The 12,943-nt window shown below is 49.9% G+C and overlaps 1 protein-coding gene across 1 annotated transcript; it reads right to left on the bottom strand.

Moving 5' to 3' along the window:
• Positions 1-7,250: 7,250 nt before the first annotated feature.
• CUNH1orf53 (chromosome unknown C1orf53 homolog) lies at positions 7,251-12,714 on the bottom strand. The gene is made up of 3 exons (XM_035010392.1): positions 12,444-12,714; positions 8,724-8,825; positions 7,251-7,470 (listed from the first exon to the last, which is right to left on the bottom strand). The coding sequence occupies exons 1-3, from the start codon at positions 12,705-12,707 to the stop codon at positions 7,399-7,401; spliced, it is 438 nt and encodes a 145-aa protein (XP_034866283.1). The 5' UTR covers positions 12,708-12,714; the 3' UTR covers positions 7,251-7,398.
• Between the last annotated feature and the right edge of the window lie 229 nt (positions 12,715-12,943).

The raw sequence follows: 12,943 nt of genomic DNA on the forward strand, positions 1-12,943 counted from the left end.
GCTCCCCACCCGCCCAGCTCTGCCTCCTCTCACAGTTCCTTAAAGAGGAGGCCCATGGCGGGGGGTGGGAGGACATGCTCCAAGAACTGGATGTGTGATCTGGGGTATCCTTTTTGTCTTGGAGTCCCAAAAGGTTACCTAAGAGGGCCCCCCCTCACTACCTCTTATTCACAAAGGGAGTAAGCGCTTTAAGGAGAGCATCTTTGTAGCTCTGACTTCTTTCACCTCTGGAGAGGAGGGACTGGAGCCCGGTGTCCCTCAGAATTGCCTGAGAGTGCTCTATAAAAGTTGGAGTGCTCCCTGGTTCATTTCCTGGGGCTCCGCCTCTCTAAATGGGACAGGTGCAAGGGGCTGTCCCCTACCTGCAGCCCATAATAGGATCTCAACTCTCCTCCCTGAACTCAAAGCTCTATTTGGAGTGGTGGGGCAGAACCCTGGCCAGTTGCCACCCTCCTCACAATTGGGCACACGCAGTCCATTCTCTTCTTTGCTCCATGATCCATCCATCCGGCTACTGTTGCCGCTTTCAGAAAAGCGGTTGGCTGGTCGCTAGCGGGGCAGAGCAGTAGGGAGGGGGTTGATGGTTCAGGGTCCTGGAATCTCCAAGAAGGCAGCAAGTTTGTCCCGGGCTCTGGCCCAGAAAAACTCCCAAGAGGGCAAGAGAGGGGAAATAAAGGGAAGGCATAGCTTTACCCAGGGAGCAGTAGAGGCTTTAGGATCCAGAGAGGAAAATAACCCTGCAGACCCATCTCTTGAGAGCATTGGCAACTTAAGTTCTCTTTATATCTGACTTTTGGAAGCCAAGATCCTGTATCCCCGGTTTGCCTTTCAAAGAGCAGAGGTCACCTTTCCTCCTGACCCTGTTAAACTGGTTGGGGAGCCCCTTTGGTCTCTGAAAGGTGCAGGTCTTGAAGCAGTGTCTGTCTTTGGGCACTGTCGTGAGCACCCCAGGGCCCGGGGTAGTGGACGTCGTCTGGGGCTGGGAACCGCGCGCTCAGTCCTGGTCTCCCCGGCTGCGCTGGGCAGGAGGTGAGCCGATGGCCCCGAGCCGCCAGGCCTTTCTCTAGTCGGTGCGCATAGGGAATCTCTATGTTCAAACAGATCCACGGGCACTGCCGCACGGGCGCATCTCTGATTCAGTCTTGCTGGGAGGGCCTCCCTCCAGACAGATGGGAGCGGGCCGAGCGGAGCTGGGGGAGCCCTCCTGCACCGAGGGGAGACTCAGGGCCGCGCCCCAGCTGCGCGCCGCTTGCGCCGCAGGGCCCTACCCTTCCGTGCACTCTGACCCACGCACATCCTCTGTACCCGCAAAGCCACCCGACCGTCGTTGCTCCCTTCAAATCTCTGTCCTCCGTGGTCCCTGGCTTCTTCTCCCGGGGGGCGGTTGCCACATCCGAAATCCGAAGCCCCTTTACCTGACATTTGCTGTGCCGTGGGCCCTCAGCCGCCCGAGGAATAAAGGGAGACGTCCCGCACAGCGTCCTCTGAGGTCGCGCGCAGGAACGGCTGCGCGGGGTTCGCATTGAACAAAAAATGCGGGGGAAGCCAGTTTCCAGTTAAGCCCTACACAGGTGAGAAACGGTGTCAGCCCTGCCCCCCACCATCCCTTCCAGCGGGGAGACGCCCCCAGCAGCACCACGGAGGATCGAGGGCGCATCCATCACGCTGCTGACAACTCGCGGCTCAGCTGCACCGTGACCTCCACCTCCCCCTCTCCATCCTCAAAAAAGTCAAAGACATTCAAGGAAAGGCAAAAGGAGGGAAACGCAGCTTTCAGGAATCCTGGCAGGAGACTGAACGAGACTGCATTGAGCCTTCGAAGCGCGATTTAATTTCTAACACACACACACACACACACACACACACACCTTTCTTTCACCCAATGAAGGCGCGTGTGTGCGCGCGCACACACACACACCAATGTGCACACCAGCCCAAGAAAAAGGGCAGAGGAAATGAGAAGGAACCTGGCGTATAACTCACCTGCCTCTAGAGTGGTGCCGTTCAGCATTCTTAGAGCAAAAGGAGTTGATCACGCCGTAATGGTGGCTGCACTGGCAGAAAAAAGCCGCGCGTTAGCGGGGCGTTGCGGCCCGGGGGCCCCGGAGCCTCCTACCACCCCGCTGGGGCGCGTCCGAACTGCTCCTCCCGCCGCGACCTCGGGTCCTGGGCGGCTTCGATTGAAGCCCAGCCTACCTCCGCTAGTGCCCGAGACGCTCCTGGGGTGCCTGGCCTTCCGGGCGCACGCCCAGGCCAGAGAACCGCTCCGACGAGACAACCCCCGTGGGATCTTACCTTGAGGTCCAGACGTTTCTCCCAAGAACCCGGTCCTCGGCGAGGGAGGGCGGGAGGCGGCGGCCAGAGGTGCGGGCTGGTCCCCAGGTCTCGCCGGGGATTCCTCTGTTGATCCAAATAAATAAACCGTTGGATGGAAATCTCTCTCTCTCTCTTTCTCTCGATTGACCCGAATCCCTCACCTCTGACCCGCAGCTCCTTCCACTTGTCTTTTCTTTTCAGTTTATGCTTCCAAATCGGGAGGAGGAAGGGGTGTGCAGAGGGCACAGACGCGGGCTGGTGCGCGGAGACGCGCTCTGAGGCTACGTTCAGCCCTTCCAGCCTCTCAATAATCAGGGGAGGTGTTAATGGAGGACTCGGCCGTAACTGAACCTCATAAAGCCGAGAGCATCTTGAGGCTTGGGCGCAGCGGGGGTGCTGGGGTCCCGCGGCGCGCCCTGGGCTCCCGGCCCCCCAGCCGGCCTTTGCCTTCCTGGAGCTTGTACCTAAAAGATGCTGCCGCCAGCTGGTGCCTGCGTAGACCGTGAATGGGCGGTAGCTCCTGCGGGAAGCTTGGCTAAGCCATTGATTGCTCCCCCGCCACATCCCCGCCTTCCCCTCCCGGCCCTTCACTCTCGGCGCTCCCGGGCGAGGCGCCAGGAACCCAGCGCTTTGGGATGCACTCCGCGCGCCACAGCGGCGTTCCCAGCCGGGTCAGCGCGGGGGCTGGAGGTGTCTCTCCCACCCGCCCCGGCTAGGAGGTGGGGACGGCGATTAACCGGGAGAAAACCGACTCAAACCTTGGGAGATGAGCATTCTCAGGAACGCAGACAGACTCCCAGACCCGGGATGGGGCGGGGGCCAGGTTACCTGGTCTCAGGTTCCCGAGGGGCTGCGTCGCCCCAGCAGCCCCGGGCGCAGTCAGGCCGCGGGGAAGCAGAGCGAGAACCGGGAAGCCGGGCCTCTGGCCAATTATTTACTCACTCCCCCACCCAGTGCGCTCCTCGCAGGCGGAGATGGGGGGCGGGGGATTGCTGGGAGGCTCCGGCGCGGATGCGGGAAGGGGGTGTGAGCCGCGAGATTGGCGGCTCCGGGATGCGGGTCCGGGTGCTGCTGCGGCCCTCCCTCCCCGCCCCTCCCCGCTGTGCCACCTGAGCTGTTCCGCTGCGGTGCGTGGGCTGAGGGCGCCGAGGGCTGGGGCGCCCGCGCTCCTACCAGCCGCCTGAGGAACCAGCGTGGGATGGGGGGGCCTGGGCTGTGCCGGGGTGGGGGGAGAGGTGCACCTCTTAGCCAGCCCCGCAAGCTCCGCCACACAGTTTAGGGGTGGTAAGGGAACCAGCGGGAGCCACGAATCCAAGCCCTCCTTGGCTTTCTCTTTCCATCCCAAACCCCGGAATGTGGCTCTGAGAATCCAGGACAGAGACCCTCGTTCCACCCCAACACTTGGCTTCACTAGCCAGTGCCACCAGCCAGCTAGTTCCACTAGTTTACCTCTTAAGTTCCCCCCCCCCCCCCCCCGACTTTCCCTTTCCCGTTCTGGCCTCCTTAGCTCTTTCTCTCCTCGAGAACCCCCCTGTGTTGGTCCGTTTTCGCGGCCAGGGAGGGGACAAGCCTCTCAGGTTTAGCTTCTATGCTCGCCAGCGAGGCCATCGCACAGATGGACGGTGATACTGACCCGAAACGCTTAGATGCTTTCATTCACTCCTGTCCAAAGCAGAGGTTTTTATCCTCTTTGGGGTTACGAACCGTTTTAGATATTTGGGAAAAACAAACAAATTCATTCTACACACGCACGGGCGCGCGCACCAAGTGTGCGCGCACTGAGGCGCGCACAGAGGAGCTCACACTTTCGTACAAATTTCGAGGGGGAAGATATGGTCGTCACGAATCTCCCATTCCCTCTACAGCCTATGATTCCCCGGTTTATACTCTTTTACACCCATTGTCTTAAAAAACGGAGGGCCCGTGAGTCTGGAGATTTTGTGTCATGACCCCAACCTTGAAACTATTTGTACGGACGAGGTCAGTTAGCTCTCAGCGCCCGGGGTGCTCCGTCCGACAGGCAGCAGGGTATCTAGAGATCCCTGGTAGGCTGGGAGTCCTGGGAATGACTTAACCTCTAGGTAAAGATATCTGTGGGTTCCTCCCAACCTTTTCTCAGAAATCAAGTTCTCCACAGAGGCGTGCAAGAGGGTCTTGACAATTCCCCCCCCCTACACACACGCACACACTTAAACATATGACTTTTTATTTATTTATTTATTTTTTGAGGGGAGAGGATAGTTTTGGCACCCGGAAGTACCTTTTAATTGTTGCAGGGTAGTGAAAAATAGCACCGACTTTTAAATCTTCCACCACGAGCAGATGTCCACAAACTCAAGCCTTTGGTCCAATGTAGAGAAGATGAAATGGCAGGTGTTGGTATGGAGTGGAGGGGGAGGTTCCTTCTGGGCTAGCCACGGACTGTGAGGTCTCAAAGTGCTCGTAGGAAAGCAGCACGCTGATTGCCTTTTGCCTGGTACTGAGCCCGCTTCCCTAGCTTTGTCTGGAGATTAAGCCCGGCTGGTTTCTGGCAGTGGAACGGGCTTGCAAAACAGACTTTGCGAATGCCTTGGATAAGGGGCGCTGCAGTGGAAGAAAGGTCTGGGCAGGGCCCAGGAGCATCTCACCTTCTCATGGACCCTTCTTTTCCAAACACACCAGGTTTGGGAGCCGCAGGTTTCACTGGGGCGGGGGGGGGGGGAGTCCTTCTTTTCCTTGCGCTGCAAAAATCAATGGGGCCAGTGTGTCTTCTGAAGAGAGGGAAGTGTGCATTGCAATCCACCTGCAGCGAGGACTACCAGGACAGGGCCCTTTCCCCAGGGAAGGGAAGCACCACTGCTTCAGGAATCGATGCCCATCCTCCACCCGGGTAAACCCCGTAAGAAGCTTCCCCAGTTTCCGCTGGGTCTTTCTATATTGGAAACAATCTAGAAATCAATGCCCCTTGATTTATGGTGACTTGCAATAGGAGTCTCCAGAAACCATGAAAGTGGAGCAGCACCAGAGTTGATTTAAACTGGGAAGTTTCTACTTCTTGGCATCCACATGTGTTTGTATACACACACCCAATAAGAAACCTGAATTTTTACTTTACAATGTGTGAATACAATATAGCTTGAAGCTCTTGCAGCGAGGCCCATTTATGTGGCCATATTGTGTTTAATGTGGGAGCACCGACCCGCTGCCACCCCTGATGTGTGGTTCACAAGCATGTCCACAGAACCACAGTGGAGAACTTCAGGCCTTGGCTCCCGGGCTCCAGATGGGGGAGAGAGTAAGAGCTTCCCCCATCCCCCAACAGCAGCTCCTTCGCTGTTGCAAGCAAGGCTTGAAGTTCTGCCAGGAAGAGTTCCACATGAGAATCATCTGTGATGGACATCAGAGTCCTTTTACGTGGGCCAGTTCCCTACCGCAGGAAGCGCACTAGGAGGAGGAAAGAGCTGCCTCTAGGAAGGAGGCATCTCATAAGTTATTTCCATTTGTCAAGGGGCTTTCTCAAAACACGGCCTTAAATTGGGCCCCTTTTCAAAATGAACTTCCTTTCCTCTTTCTCTTCTTTCTCCAGAAAGATGACATTTTCAGGCTCCATTTCTTTCTCTTCTCCCTCTTGGGACTGCTGAAGAAAGCACCATCCAGCCCCAACCCAGAAAATGGCCTTGGTAATCTTCAAATCTAGTGGAAAACATTGAGCTATCTGGTTGCTTCTTGACCTGAGAATAGTAAGGAAATTGGCTCCCAGGAGAACATAAACCTGTCTGGAAAATCTAACTGCCTCCACAATCATAATGCTGACCCCTTCTCCTATTCACCTCCTCAAAATGATTTCTAGAGAGGACAACACCTGGCCACAAAGACTGGTTTTTTTGTTTGTTTGTTTAATCCAAGGCGGCTGCCAGCACCTCACGGAGCCCATGGACAGGGTTGCTTAGGGCACTATAGTGGGAGCACCAACAAAACTGGGGCACTAAAATGCCAAAAATTTGGGGAAACAAAAAATTTAGTATTTGACATAAAAATAACAACATAAATCACAATCAAGGGGGAAATCAGAACTCTACTGGGCTTCTTTTTCACTTATTCAACAGTTTGGAATGGCTTTTACTTTAAATCGAATGTGTGAGAAGGCACCAGGATCTTTTGGTTGCTTCAGATCTCTAAAACTCTTATTTCAGTCCACAGACAGAGACTAAGGAAGCCCCCTGAGATGTTTGGGAACCGTTCAGATTCTGCTGGGAGAAGAGGCTGATGGTCAGCAGCCTCATTTTACTCAACAGCCTCCACTGGCAAGGAAAAGGCTTTCTGGGGCCATTGTCCTCAGAGGGAAGCAGGGAAGAAAGTGTAGGAACAATAGTCCCTTGAGCTCCTAACCTGGGTTGGATACTGATGCCCAAAGGTGTCACTGCAGTGAATGGAATGGGTATAAAGATAATAAAATGTGCTAAGATAGCTTTGCTTGGGAAGTGCCGTAAGACATGGAGAAGGAAGCTGCGGGGGAGTGAAGTGAGAATGGTCTAATCAGAGGCATCTTAAGCGGCCTGACCTCCAAGTCAGAATGATTTAGAGTTTTTATTGAAAGAACAGATGGAAGATGAGAGCATTTCTTGATGCAGAATGGCACTTCTTGGGCACTCATATGCTGCACAATATAGCATTATATCAATCTTTTTATAGCTCAAGATATAAATAAAATGAAGAATGTATTCAAACTCTTCTATTTGCCAGCAACCTCCCTTGGGTTGCTAACACGGAGGAGAAAACAGTAGGAGAACGGAGGCTATAAGAAAAATCAAGAGTGACTAATGTGACCCGATTGCTACTATTTATTTCATGGCACAGTCATTATTTTCTTTCTTCAACATATGTGTCTGATAATGAAGCAAAAAGAAAGGAAAATAACTATCAATGTGCCACTTCAGAAACACACAAACATTTGCTAGATTTTTCATTTTATTGATGTTCTTTTAATATATGTACTTATGATTAAACTAGTGCTCAAGGACTAACAGCACAGAGAGCAATTCTGGATTAGGGTATTTTTTTAAATACAGCTCAATTAGATGGAGAACAGAGAGGAAATTGTTGTCAAATATAAAAATATGAATTGAATTTCTTCCTTTGAGATGGATCTTTAACATTGACTTGGCCATATGGACACTGCAGAAGAAATAAAACAAAACTATTATTGAATTATTTCACAGGCATCTTGAAAAAGTACAATACTTCTCATGGTGGAAAAGGAGACTTCTAATCATGTTATATAGATCATTTGATCTACTGGGTCCTGCAGACTAAGAGGAGAATAATGGCAACCTCTGGCAAATGGTCCTAATTAGGGTCCAAGAATCACTTCCTAAATGCATCCTTCTAACTTTAAGAATTCTACTGTCAAAAACTCACTCTTAGAAAATTCTCAAGTCCTCAATTCATGCAAAGCTCTTAATGCATTTGATTAGAAACAGCTAACGGCACAGGTAGGAACATACATAAAAGTGAAGGCTTAATTTTTCAATACTGGCTCCAGCCAATACATGCATTTAGTGTTTAGTCCTTAATTGTAAAGTGGGTCAGTTAAAGGAAGTAATACCTTCTTGCTCCCAAACATAAAGTCAAAGTGGTCTGTAAATAGAGGTTGTTACCTGTTTATAATCTTAACATGTAACAATTTACCTTACTAGTATGCTTTTAAAAAGTTATAGTGACAAACCCAGTCCCATTTAATTTTCTTCCTCAGCATAGGAAAGGATTTAGTTAGTTCATCTTAATCAGTGAGCACAGAGATATGTTCACTGAAATACACATTTTAGGAAATGTACAGCACTAAGTTTGGGGTAGGTAGCTTCATGGTTATTTTTAAGATAGAGTACAAAACAGCCATGGAAAGAATGAGAGGAGAGAGAGAAGGGAGGGAAGAAGAAAAGAAAGGAAGGGAGGGAAGACAGAAGGAGGGGACAAAGCGGGGGGGGAATCATTGTCATTTAAAGGAAACCCACATCACAATGCTGGTCAAATTTCTATTTGTTCGGCTAATAATGAAGACAAAAACGCTGTTTGCAAACTAGTTTGCAATACGCTGGGTTTCTTTTCCTGCCCCCTTTGTACTTGCCTAGTGAACGTGACTTATTTGAAACCTCGTGAAAAGTCTCCTTGTAATAAAGAACTCCCATGAATTCCAAATCACAGCATTTCAAGGGACTGATGTTCACAGCGAAATGTTACCAAATGCCATTAACTTTAAAGGTCCTATGTTGGTCCTAAGGACTTCATTGTCCTTGGCTAAAGTGGCTTGTGAAAAGTGCACTCCAGGTCTATTTAGCTTTTTTATTTGACTTGTTTTTCAAATAACAGGTATTTACGAAGTTACGGAAGCACCGAAAACTGCTGCGGTAATGCGAGAATTTGCTACTCACGTGTCTGCAGGCAGAACCACAGCAGTTACCTCTCTGCAAGTGGGCGAGCTGTGTGAGCACGGTATAGCCGGTAGCAGGATCCATGTAGTGTAACTGGCCAGCCTGAAGAATAATGAAATAAAACAATTCATTAATCTCAATATTCACCATAGCTCCTCACCATAATTTCTACTCCTAAAACACTGCAAAATTTTTCTTTGAACAACATTAAACTTCTTCCCAGCAATTTTGGTGGCACTTGCAACTGAAGACTGAATGCATTCCAACATTATATACAATCCAACTTTATGTGACATAAGGAGAAAATATACAGTTTGAGAAAAATGAGAAGTTGATGGAAAAACAAGAACTCCTCTATACCCAATAACTATGTAGCCACTGCTCAGGTATTTTTCATTCGGTTTCTAGGGAACAAGTTTAATAACAGGTGATTTAGATGACTTTAAGAGCTTAAGAGGCTGAAAATGAACTTTCACTCAGAAGTTGCAGTTGCAATTTCAGTACTTAAAATATGTGGATAATGATTTAAACTTACAGAAAAGGTGCTAATCAAAACCAACAGTCCTTACAGAAAAGTATTACCTTGCTATTATTGAACACTTTTCCTTACCTTCATGATGTGTTACTCCATTGCACATTTTACACTATTTTCTTTTTTGGGGAGGGTTGTTAGTTCTGTTTTTAAGTGAAAAAAGTATTGTTTTAACATGTTAACACTCACTGCTTTCACAAGTTTGATCAAAAGAAACTTTCCTACACCACTTCAGATGTCAAGGAAGCATACTCTACTGACATTCAAACATGGTTTTTATTTTTATTTATTTTTTTAAAGATTTTATTTATTTATTTGACAGAGAGAGACACAGCGAGAGAGGGAACACAAGCAGGGGGAGTGGGAGAGGGAGAAGCAGGCTTCCCGCGGAGCAGGGAGCCCAATGTGGGGCTCAATCCCAGGACCCTGAGATCATGACCTGAGCCGAAGGCAGACGCTTAACGACTGAGCCACCCAGGCGCCCCCAAACATGGTTTTTAAAAAGTATCCCAAGTGGGGCGCCTGGGTGGCTCAGATGGTTAAGCGTCTGCCTTCGGCTCAGGTCATGATCCCAGGGTCCTGGGATCGAGCCCCACATCGGGCTCCCTGCTCCTTGGGAGCCTGCTTCTCCCTCAGCCTCTCTCTCTCTCTCTAATGAATAAATAAATTAAAAATATAAATAAAAATAAATTAAAAAAAAAAAGTATCCCAAGTACACTGTTTGAAGGCAGAAGGAATAATGCAGCCTATTCTATGGATTTGGGCCATGTGGGTGATATTATTTATCCTCGAGATTTTGTAGAGGAACTTTTTCTTGGGCTTTTTATATAACCCTTTTACCATGAAGTAACTCTGCATCACTCTTGTATAGAACTTCTACATTAAAATACATGTGACATGTACAGGTCTTCTAACATATTTTTGTATGTGCCACAAGTTACTTCTTCAGAGTGTCTTCCTTAATGGCTAAATATTTTAATCTGGTTGAGAATTTAGCCATGAATAAAGCATGAAGCAAAAAGACACATAGAGTGCAAGTCTAGGTCTACTCTAAGGTATTCCAGCCAAGCCAGACCCCGGCAGCAGAAATCCAGCAAGCAAGTCTTAAGGCCGGTCTATAGGGCTTCTCAAATCTTTTGGGACTACAGAAGCAGATTACATGAAACCAGAAGCACTAAACACTACTTTAGAATGACCAATTGTCAAGACCTCACTTCTCTATTTATGAAACCCGTGTTTGAAGACTTGGAAGAAAAACAAAAAAAAACACTGGGAGCTCTGTTAGCAGTCTTCTTTTCACTTTTCACTTTTCATAGTTTCTGGGGGTCTTCTGAGGGCAATTATCTAGCAAATAAGCCTAACAAACAGATTGCTCCTGCATTTGCGCCTGCTCTCCTGCTTTCTGTGTTGATTTTGAAACTTTGAACTTGTTGGCTGCCCACACAAACTTAATCTGTCCTCAGTAAAGGAGCCTCAGGTAACAGTGGCAATGGACATAGATGTGACAGGAGTGCGGCCAGTGGCTGGAAAATAAGATGTTCGGTCATGCAGATCAGCACAGGGAGAAAGGTAAGAGACCCATCTGCCTGGAGGGGAAAAGGACCATTGAGAGGGGAGTTCTGATTTGTTGAAAAGAAAAACAACAAACTTGTTTTTGGATTTACTTTTGGTCTCCTGGACAGCCATTTCACCTGTGATACTGACACTCAATGATGAAACATGGATGATTTCCTAAGTGAGAAAAAGTCCTGCTCCTTTCCCAGGCTGACCTGCCTTTACAAGCCACTGCTCTTTACTCTAAAAAGAATGAAACTTTTGCTTATATTTACCATATTTATATGGTGATGTATGGCAACAAAGTACACATGTTATTTTTAATGGAATATAAACAAGATCAATCAAAAGCTGCCAGTCATTTCCTGATGAAACTTTATGCAGAAGTTTCAACACTTGAATGAGCCAAACAGTGGATTCCCAGGGCCTTACTAACTAGCAGTGGGGGGAAAAAAGTCAATTTTAGAAAATCTTCAAGGTTTTCTTCTCTAGTCCCTTGGTTCAAGCAACACCAGGTAACTCTACACCAGACATCAAGTACTGGTCACACACAGTGTATTAAATAGGTTACTTTTACATTGTTTTTGTATCTTCACGCTAGAACTCCTTTGCTCTCTCAAGATAATAAAAATATAAACCTGCTCCCTTTAAACTTATGTAGTCTGAGGTGTTAGAATCTGTGAGCGGACATGATAAATTGTGATACTGGTACTAATAAGTGATTGTCAAATCCTCCAAACAGGGGCACCTGGGTGGCTCAGTTGGTTAAGCGACTGCCTTCGGCTCAGGTCATGATCCTGGAGTCCCGGGATCGAGTCCCGCATCGGGCTCCCTGCTCCGCAGGGAGTCTGCTTCTCTCTCCGACCCTCCTCCCTCTCATGCTCTCTGTCTCTCATTCTCTCTGTCTCAAAATACATAAATAAAAATCTTAAAAAAAAAAAAAAAATATATATATTTAAAAAAATCCTCCAAACAGAAGAAAACATAGCTCAAGATTGTCTGGGAAGAATGTAAACGCCTGATATTAGTTTCCTTTACAATGGTGCTGTGTTAGGGTGTAAAGAAAAGACAAAAGGATAGTAGCAAAAATTAATCTTTTAAAAAAATTTTTGCATTATTTGTATCATTGGATGGCAAAGTGTTTAACTGATAATACAGATAAACACAGAGCCTACTTTCCCTGTGACTTCTCAGCTCCTCTCTACCTCCTCCATCAATGCAAACAACCCCCGCCCCCCAACACACGAACACACACACACACACACACACACACAGTCATGATGGGTCCCAAACTGCGACCAGAGTTTAGCTCGGACGCTGATCAGAAGGGACCCACACTTAATACCAATATACGTTAACTCTTTGCCCATAATAGGGAACTGGCCAGTTTTCAAGCGAACGGGTCGGAGCGGTAAGCGCGCGTGCTTGTCCGAAGCCAGAGGAAGGACTGCGCGGTCTTCCAGGGACCTCTCCGTCCGCCGGGGGCGCGCAGGCGCACGGATCCCGGGGCCGGGCCCCGGTTGGGTGGGGTGGGGTGGGGCGGGGCCGGGCGAGGCGGGGCGGGGCCGGGCGAGGCGGGGCGGGGCCGGGCGAGGCGGGGCGGGGCGGGGCCGGGCGGGCAGGAGGGGCCTCACCGCGCACGCCGCCGCGTGCAGGTCCACGATCTGCCGCTCGGCCGTTGTTAACCCTTCGCTCCCCGGGCGTCTCCCCGTTCCCTCTAGTCCGCCTTGCGAGCGGGGCCCAGGGCCTCTGCGGTCTTCCTGAGCAGCGGAGGAGAGGGTTAAGCTGAGGTGCTGTCGGAACCCTCCGACGACCCAGAGCAGGTTTAGTGGCCGGGTGGCTTGAGGTAGCCTTCCGAGCGCGGCGAGCGCCAGCGCTGGGATCTGCGTGGCCGCCATGGCCGCCGCCGACCCGGAGAGGCGGAGCGCCCAAGGCAGGGCCCAGGCGGGGCGGCCGCGCGGGCCTGGGCGCCGGGGCGCGGGTCCCGGGCTGCGCGCTGGGAGGCCGGCCTGGGACCTCGGGCCTTCGACCCGGACTGCGTAAAAAAAGTGGACTTTTTAGGCGGCTGATGAAGCTCCAGCAAGATGCGGGGACGCGGAAGAGTGGGCCGTTTCTAATCTTTGTGCCTAAATTT

The sequence above is a fragment of the Mirounga leonina genome, unplaced genomic scaffold (genome assembly GCF_011800145.1).
Source record: "Mirounga leonina isolate KUSES-001 unplaced genomic scaffold, KU_Mleo_1.0 Mir_154, whole genome shotgun sequence".
Taxonomy (NCBI): domain Eukaryota; kingdom Metazoa; phylum Chordata; class Mammalia; order Carnivora; family Phocidae; genus Mirounga; species Mirounga leonina.